At 49.0% G+C, this 11,465-nt stretch overlaps 1 protein-coding gene across 1 annotated transcript; it reads right to left on the bottom strand.

Annotated features, from left to right (window-relative positions):
• Positions 1–534: 534 nt before the first annotated feature.
• LOC108803749 (retinol dehydrogenase 14-like) lies at positions 535–11,116 on the bottom strand (the record flags this gene model as incomplete). Its single annotated transcript, XM_018575562.1, has 4 exons — positions 535–739; positions 5,611–5,720; positions 9,572–9,763; positions 11,027–11,116. Coding segments are annotated over 4 exons (587 nt in total), but the record flags the coding sequence as incomplete, so codon positions are not given.
• Between the last annotated feature and the right edge of the window lie 349 nt (positions 11,117–11,465).

The raw sequence follows: 11,465 nt of genomic DNA, 5'->3' as shown, positions 1-11,465 counted from the left end.
ACACAGAGTCCTGACCTCAACCCCATAGAACACCTTTGGGATGAATTAGAGGCGGAGACTGCAAGCCCCTCCCCCAACATCAGTACCTGACCTCACAAATGGTCCAACATTCCCATAGACACACCCCTAAATCTTGTGGACGCCTTCCCAGAAGAGGCGGAGCTGTTGTAGCGACAAAGGGCGGAGCCAACCCAATACTGAACCCTACAGACTAAGACTGGGATGCCATTAGAGTTCATGTGGCGTCCCAATACTAATGGCAATATAATGTATTATAGTAGAACTCATACGACTGTGCAGCGGGGACCTCTGTGCTTTGTCTGCTTACGTATAAAGTTTTATATGACAAACAAAAAAACAAACACGCGGCTCTGTATAGAGTCATTTATTACCCATAATTAGTGTATCAAACATCCAAGAATTAAGGTCGTTCCCACCCCGAAAACCTCCGGAATGGGGGCGGTGTCTGTAGTCCTCGAGGTCACACTCGTAGGGAATCACCCGCAGCTGCGGCCCCGATATCTCGCGTCCTCCATTGCCGCCATCATTGCCGGGGATCAGCGGTCAGGCTGGTCGCAGCCTCGCAGGCCTCCCATAGTTTCCTGGTCACAGCCGGATCCCGAGCCTTCGCCGCGGGAATCTCAATCAGACAATCGCTGTCTACATACTTCCCAGTCAGACCTTCGGCCTCCTCCGACACGGCACAGAATATGGTGCTGACCGCCCCCTCCTCCGCCGTCTGATGGAAGAGAGGGAGTATCTCAGTGATAGTAGGCTCTGATCTCAGTGATAGTAGGAAGTAGGATGTGATCTCAGGGATAGCAGGCTGTGATGTCAGTGATAGTAGGAAGTAGGATGTGATCTCAGGGATAGCAGGCTGTGATGTCAGTGATAGTAGGAAGTAGGATGTGATCTCAGGGATAGCAGGCTGTGATGTCAGTGATAGTAGGAAGTAGGATGTGATCTCAGGGATAGCAGGCTGTGATGTCAGTGATAGTAGGAAGTAGGATGTGATCTCAGGGATAGCAGGCTGTGATGTCAGTGATAGTAGGAAGTAGGATGTGATCTCAGGGATAGCAGGCTGTGATGTCAGTGATAGTAGGAAGTAGGATGTGATCTCAGGGATAGCAGGCTGTGATGTCAGTGATAGTAGGAAGTAGGATGTGATCTCAGGGATAGCAGGCTGTGATGTCAGTGATAGTAGGAAGTAGGATGTGATCTCAGGGATAGCAGGCTGTGATGTCAGTGATAGTAGGAAGTAGGATGTGATCTCAGGGATAGCAGGCTGTGATGTCAGTGATAGTAGGAAGTAGGATGTGATCTCAGGGATAGCAGGCTGTGATGTCAGTGATAGTAGGAAGTAGGATGTGATCTCAGGGATAGCAGGCTGTGATGTCAGTGATAGTAGGAAGTAGGATGTGATCTCAGGGATAGCAGGCTGTGATGTCAGTGATAGTAGGAAGTAGGATGTGATCTCAGGGATAGCAGGCTGTGATGTCAGTGATAGTAGGAAGTAGGATGTGATCTCAGGGATAGCAGGCTGTGATGTCAGTGATAGTAGGAAGTAGGATGTGATCTCAGGGATAGCAGGCTGTGATGTCAGTGATAGTAGGAAGTAGGATGTGATCTCAGGGATAGCAGGCTGTGATGTCAGTGATAGTAGGAAGTAGGATGTGATCTCAGGGATAGCAGGCTGTGATGTCAGTGATAGTAGGAAGTAGGATGTGATCTCAGGGATAGCAGGCTGTGATGTCAGTGATAGTAGGAAGTAGGATGTGATCTCAGGGATAGCAGGCTGTGATGTCAGTGATAGTAGGAAGTAGGATGTGATCTCAGGGATAGCAGGCTGTGATGTCAGTGATAGTAGGAAGTAGGATGTGATCTCAGGGATAGCAGGCTGTGATGTCAGTGATAGTAGGAAGTAGGATGTGATCTCAGGGATAGCAGGCTGTGATGTCAGTGATAGTAGGAAGTAGGATGTGATCTCAGGGATAGCAGGCTGTGATGTCAGTGATAGTAGGAAGTAGGATGTGATCTCAGGGATAGCAGGCTGTGATGTCAGTGATAGTAGGAAGTAGGATGTGATCTCAGGGATAGCAGGCTGTGATGTCAGTGATAGTAGGAAGTAGGATGTGATCTCAGGGATAGCAGGCTGTGATGTCAGTGATAGTAGGAAGTAGGATGTGATCTCAGGGATAGCAGGCTGTGATGTCAGTGATAGTAGGAAGTAGGATGTGATCTCAGGGATAGCAGGCTGTGATGTCAGTGATAGTAGGAAGTAGGATGTGATCTCAGGGATAGCAGGCTGTGATGTCAGTGATAGTAGGAAGTAGGATGTGATCTCAGGGATAGCAGGCTGTGATGTCAGTGATAGTAGGAAGTAGGATGTGATCTCAGGGATAGCAGGCTGTGATGTCAGTGATAGTAGGAAGTAGGATGTGATCTCAGGGATAGCAGGCTGTGATGTCAGTGATAGTAGGAAGTAGGATGTGATCTCAGGGATAGCAGGCTGTGATGTCAGTGATAGTAGGAAGTAGGATGTGATCTCAGGGATAGCAGGCTGTGATGTCAGTGATAGTAGGAAGTAGGATGTGATCTCAGGGATAGCAGGCTGTGATGTCAGTGATAGTAGGAAGTAGGATGTGATCTCAGGGATAGCAGGCTGTGATGTCAGTGATAGTAGGAAGTAGGATGTGATCTCAGGGATAGCAGGCTGTGATGTCAGTGATAGTAGGAAGTAGGATGTGATCTCAGGGATAGCAGGCTGTGATGTCAGTGATAGTAGGAAGTAGGATGTGATCTCAGGGATAGCAGGCTGTGATGTCAGTGATAGTAGGAAGTAGGATGTGATCTCAGGGATAGCAGGCTGTGATGTCAGTGATAGTAGGAAGTAGGATGTGATCTCAGGGATAGCAGGCTGTGATGTCAGTGATAGTAGGAAGTAGGATGTGATCTCAGGGATAGCAGGCTGTGATGTCAGTGATAGTAGGAAGTAGGATGTGATCTCAGGGATAGCAGGCTGTGATGTCAGTGATAGTAGGAAGTAGGATGTGATCTCAGGGATAGCAGGCTGTGATGTCAGTGATAGTAGGAAGTAGGATGTGATCTCAGGGATAGCAGGCTGTGATGTCAGTGATAGTAGGAAGTAGGATGTGATCTCAGGGATAGCAGGCTGTGATGTCAGTGATAGTAGGAAGTAGGATGTGATCTCAGGGATAGCAGGCTGTGATGTCAGTGATAGTAGGAAGTAGGATGTGATCTCAGGGATAGCAGGCTGTGATGTCAGTGATAGTAGGAAGTAGGATGTGATCTCAGGGATAGCAGGCTGTGATGTCAGTGATAGTAGGAAGTAGGATGTGATCTCAGGGATAGCAGGCTGTGATGTCAGTGATAGTAGGAAGTAGGATGTGATCTCAGGGATAGCAGGCTGTGATGTCAGTGATAGTAGGAAGTAGGATGTGATCTCAGGGATAGCAGGCTGTGATGTCAGTGATAGTAGGAAGTAGGATGTGATCTCAGGGATAGCAGGCTGTGATGTCAGTGATAGTAGGAAGTAGGATGTGATCTCAGGGATAGCAGGCTGTGATGTCAGTGATAGTAGGAAGTAGGATGTGATCTCAGGGATAGCAGGCTGTGATGTCAGTGATAGTAGGAAGTAGGATGTGATCTCAGGGATAGCAGGCTGTGATGTCAGTGATAGTAGGAAGTAGGATGTGATCTCAGGGATAGCAGGCTGTGATGTCAGTGATAGTAGGAAGTAGGATGTGATCTCAGGGATAGCAGGCTGTGATGTCAGTGATAGTAGGAAGTAGGATGTGATCTCAGGGATAGCAGGCTGTGATGTCAGTGATAGTAGGAAGTAGGATGTGATCTCAGGGATAGCAGGCTGTGATGTCAGTGATAGTAGGAAGTAGGATGTGATCTCAGGGATAGCAGGCTGTGATGTCAGTGATAGTAGGAAGTAGGATGTGATCTCAGGGATAGCAGGCTGTGATGTCAGTGATAGTAGGAAGTAGGATGTGATCTCAGGGATAGCAGGCTGTGATGTCAGTGATAGTAGGAAGTAGGATGTGATCTCAGGGATAGCAGGCTGTGATGTCAGTGATAGTAGGAAGTAGGATGTGATCTCAGGGATAGCAGGCTGTGATGTCAGTGATAGTAGGAAGTAGGATGTGATCTCAGGGATAGCAGGCTGTGATGTCAGTGATAGTAGGAAGTAGGATGTGATCTCAGGGATAGCAGGCTGTGATGTCAGTGATAGTAGGAAGTAGGATGTGATCTCAGGGATAGCAGGCTGTGATGTCAGTGATAGTAGGAAGTAGGATGTGATCTCAGGGATAGCAGGCTGTGATGTCAGTGATAGTAGGAAGTAGGATGTGATCTCAGGGATAGCAGGCTGTGATGTCAGTGATAGTAGGAAGTAGGATGTGATCTCAGGGATAGCAGGCTGTGATGTCAGTGATAGTAGGAAGTAGGATGTGATCTCAGGGATAGCAGGCTGTGATGTCAGTGATAGTAGGAAGTAGGATGTGATCTCAGGGATAGCAGGCTGTGATGTCAGTGATAGTAGGAAGTAGGATGTGATCTCAGGGATAGCAGGCTGTGATGTCAGTGATAGTAGGAAGTAGGATGTGATCTCAGGGATAGCAGGCTGTGATGTCAGTGATAGTAGGAAGTAGGATGTGATCTCAGGGATAGCAGGCTGTGATGTCAGTGATAGTAGGAAGTAGGATGTGATCTCAGGGATAGCAGGCTGTGATGTCAGTGATAGTAGGAAGTAGGATGTGATCTCAGGGATAGCAGGCTGTGATGTCAGTGATAGTAGGAAGTAGGATGTGATCTCAGGGATAGCAGGCTGTGATGTCAGTGATAGTAGGAAGTAGGATGTGATCTCAGGGATAGCAGGCTGTGATGTCAGTGATAGTAGGAAGTAGGATGTGATCTCAGGGATAGCAGGCTGTGATGTCAGTGATAGTAGGAAGTAGGATGTGATCTCAGGGATAGCAGGCTGTGATGTCAGTGATAGTAGGAAGTAGGATGTGATCTCAGGGATAGCAGGCTGTGATGTCAGTGATAGTAGGAAGTAGGATGTGATCTCAGGGATAGCAGGCTGTGATGTCAGTGATAGTAGGAAGTAGGATGTGATCTCAGGGATAGCAGGCTGTGATGTCAGTGATAGTAGGAAGTAGGATGTGATCTCAGGGATAGCAGGCTGTGATGTCAGTGATAGTAGGAAGTAGGATGTGATCTCAGGGATAGCAGGCTGTGATGTCAGTGATAGTAGGAAGTAGGATGTGATCTCAGGGATAGCAGGCTGTGATGTCAGTGATAGTAGGAAGTAGGATGTGATCTCAGGGATAGCAGGCTGTGATGTCAGTGATAGTAGGAAGTAGGATGTGATCTCAGTGATAGTAGGATGTGATCTCAGTCTTAGTAGGATGTGATCTCAGTGATAGTAGGATGTGATCTCAGTGATAGTAGGATGTGATCTCAGTGATATCTCAGTGATAGTAGTATGTGATCTCACTGATAGTAGGATGTGATCTCAGTGATATCTCAGTGGTAGTAGGATCTGCTCTCAGTGATATGGAGATTAGAGGCTGTACTGACCTTAAAGAAGAAGAACCCGATGATGTTGAAGATGACTCTCATGAGTATGTTGTAGTGGCGCAAGGCCTCCGTCATCACAATGCCGGGATTAACTGTGGTCACCGTCACACCTGCGTTCATATCACACCGTCATTTATAACCACTGACACTTTGTATCAATACAGAATTAGAGTTTTATATCTGCACTCCATGGAGGTCTCTCTGTAGCCATTAGCCACTCCCAGAGGGCTGTGACATGCAATCGGGGGCGGGGCTGTGCTAGAAAATTGACTCTTCCTGCAGTGGTCAAACAATATTTGTTGTTTTTGTGCTTTTTGGCATGTGGCGGAGTGAGGGTGGAGTGAACTGCCACATGTAATTTCCAAACATTTCCCTCAACTACATGTCCCATTATTCATAGTAATCCAGTGACGTCCATAGGAAGTTCTGTTGGCGGTGAGGTCATTTTTCCAGCGTTTAACTCATGACATTGCTCTTCTCCCTATCTACAACTCATCTCCAAGATTCAGGTTTTAACTCACAACATTGCTCTTCTCCCCGTCTACAGCTCACCTCTGGAATCTAGGCTTTAACTCATAACATTGCTCTTTCTTCTCCCCGTCTACAGTTCATCTCTGGAATCTAGGCTTTATCTCATAACATCGCTCTTTCTTTTCCCATGTAGACGGGGAGAAGAGCAATGTTATGGGTGAAAGCCTGGATCTTGGAGATGAGCTGTAGACGGGGAGAAGAGCAATGTTATGAGTTAAACCCTGGAAACATGACCTCACCGCCCACAGAACGTCCTATGGATGTCACTGGATTACTAATGAATAATGGGACATGTAATGTTATGAGTTAAAGGCTGGATCTCGGAGATGAGCTGTAGACGGGGAGAAGAGCAATGTCATGAGTTAAACCCTGGAAAAAGGACCTCACCGCCCACAGAACGTCCTATGGATGTCACTGGATTACTAATGAATAATGGGACATGTAGTTGAGGGAAATGTTTGTAAATTACGTGTGGCAGTTCACTCCACCCTTAGGAGAATTGACCACATACCAATGACATCACAGGTATTAAAATATACTATTTATGCTCAGAATTGGAATATGAAACGTGTGTTAACTCTAGATGGGAAGAAGAGCAAAGTTATGAGTTGAAGCCTGGATCCTCTAGATGAGCTGTAGACGGGGAGAAGAGCAATGTTATGATTTAAAGGCTGGATCCCGGAGATAAGCTGTAGAAGGTGAATAGAGCACTGTTATGAGTTAAGACCTAGATCCTGGAGTTGAGCTTCAACACACCAAGTGGGATCCGATACCATAAATTTAAAATCACCAAAAACTCCTTATTTTGACCTCAATCATTGATTCAAATACATTGTAATGACTGCTGTTTAAGGGGCTCCTCCTGAGTCCCTACACACAGCAGTGGGAATGAGTGCATCCTAAGAGTGTTCATGAATTGGTAAATGCCCTGCTCCCCTCTACATTGGCTGACCACCCTGAGTCCTGTGATAGAAGGAAACTGCTGCTCCCCCTTCTTGGCTTCTGAACCCACAAAACTTCAGGATAATCTAATGTAGGGACAAGCAAAACCGAGAATTCCATCCAGGTCAACTGTCTCAGGTTTGCTAGGACAGTCCCACATCATGGTCTCTGTTCCACCAATGGCCTGTCTGGGGCCGAGTCACGGGTCACAGATATCAGAGGGCCAAGGGCCAGTCCAATCAGAGAGATCCTCTACTACTGAAGGAAGACTGTGACTGCTCCTACAGGGTCATAGATCTGTCTGGCTGCTTCTCACAGGCCCAGCAACTGCCAAGAGACAGCTCTAAAAGGGCCTTCTACTACCAGAAGACCTGTCTTATATTTGTGCTGTTTTGGGGTATCTTGCACCCCTGTTCCTCTCCTAGAATTGAGTTAATCTTAATTGTAGAAGTCTAAAGCGGCTGGAGGCCAACTAAACTTCTCCCCACCATACACCAAGAACCAGACATCAAAGTGGAATTGTTAGCCTGCCACACCACTAAGGGGGTCACTCCACGTCACCCCGAGAGGAGGAGAGCTACAAATAGAGGCGGACCCCGTGTCACTCCCTCGCTGCTGAGAACCCCCGGCAAGAGAGCAACGCCTTGTTCATCCTGCCAGAGAGGGAGTCGCACATGGAAGCGGGTGGTTGTCCTATTGCCCGCATGTGACCTCCAAGTATGACACTTGTGTGACATTAGTCTTAAAGGAACAGTACACACCAGAAGCCCAGCATAGTTCAAGGTCGCTGCAGACCCCCCGAAACAATAATGTTGCTTTGCCTGACTTGGTGCGTGGCGCCGGCTACCTCAGATGATGGAAATTATATCCACCAGGAAGACTCGTAGATCTCAAGGAATTACAAGTGCGTGATGTCATCCCATTTTTCACTCCATTAATGACTCCCCTAACCCATTCCCGGCCCATGGGGGGTTCACTCACCAGTGCTGTTCCTGGTTACTCACTGGTGTTGTTCCCAATCATTGAATGGGGGGTGGGGGGTCACTCACCGGTGCTGTTCCTGGTCCATGGCAGGAAGATTACTCACTGGTGCCGTTACCAACCCATTAAAGGGGGAGGGTCACTTACAGGTGTTGTTCCCAGCCAATGAGAGGAAGGTCACTCACTGGGGTTGTTCCTAACCCTTGTGGGGGTACTCACAGGTGCTGTTCCTGCCCCATGTGGGGGTCACTCACCGGTGCTGTTCCTGGTCCATGGCAGGAAGATTACTTACTGGTGCCTTTCCCAACCCATGAAAGGGGGAGGGTCAATCAGTAGTGCTGTTCCCAACCCAAGGACGGAAGCTCACTCACTGGTGTCGTTCTCAACCCATGGGGGGGTCATTCACTGGTGCCATTCTCGTCCCGTGGAGGAAGGTGATCCGTTCTGGGACCACTGATGGGGTTGTCACTCACCCATGCCGTTCCTGGCTCATCTGGGAGAGATGCAACTTACTGGTGCTGTTCCAGGCACATGGGGAGTCACTCTCTGGTACCATTCATGGCCCATGGTTGGTCACTGACTGATGCCGTTCCTGGCCAACAGGAAGGTCATTCACTGGTGCTTTTCCCAACCCATGGGGGGGAGTTGTCACTCACCGGTCTCGTCCCTGACCCATAGCGGGCTCATTCACTGGTGCTGTTCCCAACCCCAGGGGAAGGGGGGGGAGTTGTCACTCACCGGTCTCGTCCCTGACCCATAGCGGGCTCATTCACTGGTGCTGTTCCCAACCCCAGGGGAAGGGGGGGGAGTTGTCACTCACCGGTCTCGTCCCTGACCCATAGCGGGCTCATTCACTGGTGCTGTTCTCAACCCATGGGGGGGGGGGAGTTGTCACTCACGGGTCTCATCCCCTGACCCAAAGCGGGCTCATTCACTGGTGCTGTTCCCAACCCCAGGGGAAGGGGGGGGAGTTGTCACTCACCGGTCTCGTCCCTGACCCATAGTGTCCCATTCACTGGTGCTGTTCCCAACCCATGGGGGCGGGAGTTGTCACTCACTGGTCTCGTCCCTGACCCATAGGGGCCCATTCACTGCTGCTGTTCCCAACCCATGGGGGGGAGTTGTCACTCATGGGTCTCATCCCTGACCCATAGAGGGCTCATTCACTGGTGCTGTTCCCAACCCATGGGGGTGGGAGTTGTCACTCACCGGTCTCATCCCTGACCCATAGAGGGCTCATTCACTGGTGCTGTTCCCAACCCATGGGGGCGGGAGTTGTCACTCACTGGTCTCGTCCCTGACCCATAGGGGGATCATTCACTGGTGCTGTTCCCAACCCATGGGGGGGAGTTGTCACTCACCGGTCTCATCCCTGACCCATAGGGGCCCATTCACTGGTGCTGTTCCCAACCCATGGGGGGGAGTTGTCACTCACGGGTCTCGTCCCTGACCCATAGGGGGCTCATTCACAGCTGCCGTTCCCGGCCCACAGGGGGTTGTCACTCACCGGTGCCATTCAGCCTCTCGGCCAGCTCTCCGGCACAGATGGTGTTCATCAGTTTGGTGCAGTTGTAGGTGTCGTTGAATCTCTGTCTCTCCATGTTCTTCCCGTACAGGTTGCTGACGTCTATGTACCCTTTATTGTGCATGAAGGAACCCAGGAAGACGATGCGGCTCGGCGCCGAGCGTTTCATGAAATCTGCGGGGAAGGATGAACACGGATGGTTACGCTCTGTGCATGGAGCCGCCCTGTCACTATACGGCATGAATATCCTAGACACGTGCGATTCGTTTCGTTACGAATCGAAATTCGTACGAATTTTCCTGAAGTTCGTAGATTCGGAAGCATCCGAAATCCGAATGACAGTTTCCGAATTTATATCCGAAATACGAAATTCCGTTAACGAATTTCGGATCCGAATTTCTTTGAAACGGGAACTAATATTACCCCTGTAACTGAAGTTGAACAACATGACAAGATTTTTTTTAAAGTCCGAAATACGAAATTCCGATACGGAATCCGTTAACGGAATTCGTATTTCGTTTTGGTTGACCAATCAGAGGTTCTCTTCTGCTGCTGAGAGTCGCATTACAATACACAGGCAGGAAATACGAAATTCCGTTGACGTATTTTCGTTCCGTTACGAACATTCGTTATATTGAAGGTAAAAAGCAAAGTACATTTATATTGGAGCTGATGGTAGTTTTTTTTTTAAGTCCGAAATACGAAATTCGGATGCGGAATCCGTTAACGGAATTCGTATTTCGGATACAAAAACAACGACCACATCGACTCCAATATTAACAAAGGTATTTTTGCTTTTTAACTTCATCATAACGAATGTTCGTAAAGTTACGAAAATGTGCCGATACTAACGGAAATTCGTACGAATCCGAATTGAGTTTCGGATACGAAATAATGGATATTACGAAACGGAACAAATTTTTTGACGGCGCACAAGTCTACTCAGTAGATCGGGAAGTGAGAGAACACATACCGGCGTTCGCTCACCTCTTGATCCTGTCACAGCCCTCTGTGGGGGGGGGGGGGGGGGTGGAGGGGCTGGATTCGTACGAATCCGCATTGAGTTTCGGATACGAATTACGAAATAACGGATATTCCGAAACGGAGCGAAACCAAACGGAACAAATTTTTTTACGGCGCACAAGTCTAGAATATCCCGGCCAACGCCACTGAGTACATAAACCCGATCCATCGACGTCTCTATTCCTTCTCTGTTGGGAATGAATACCTCCGGCAGCGTATCAGGTCTACTCTCTTCCTTGCTGTCCCCTATTTCTCTGCGGACCATCACTGCACTACCTAGCTGTTGGTAGATCTGAAGGACATTGCGTGTGGTCAGATTAGACTCCAGGCCTCAGGGGGACCCATGTTACCTTCTACTGCCAACCCACGTTGAGATAGAAGAGAGACACGCCCAGGGGGGCCGGCAGGACTTACCCACGAGAAGGTTGGTGAGCAGGAAGGGGCCCAGGTGGTTGGTGGCAAACGTGATCTCCAGTCCCTCTGATGTCATGGAGTGCGGCATTCCTGGAAAGGGAAATCAGTCTTATTTAGGAATAATATTAGAACATTCTGTTCAGAGATGTGCGTCCCCCCACAACACATATCAGGTCACGGCCTAATACTGCCCCCAGGGGGCAGTCTATGGAGAGAAGTGCCACACTCAGGGGGCAGTCTATGGAGAGAAGTGCCCCACCCAGGGGGACAGTCTATGGAGAGAAGTGCCACGCCCAGGGGGCAGTCTATGGAGAGAAGTGCCACACACAGGGGGCGGTCTATGGAGAGAAGTGCCCCACACCCAGGGGGCAGTCTATGGAGAGAAGTGCCCCACACCCAGGGGGCAGTCTATGGAGAGAAGTGCCCCACACCCAGGGGG

The sequence above is a fragment of the Nanorana parkeri genome, unplaced genomic scaffold (genome assembly GCF_000935625.1).
Source record: "Nanorana parkeri isolate BGI_ZX_2015 unplaced genomic scaffold, ASM93562v1 scaffold4146, whole genome shotgun sequence".
NCBI lineage: Eukaryota > Metazoa > Chordata > Amphibia > Anura > Dicroglossidae > Nanorana > Nanorana parkeri.
Note: the sequence above shows the minus strand (reverse complement) of the source record. Positions and strands in the feature narration are given on the sequence as shown.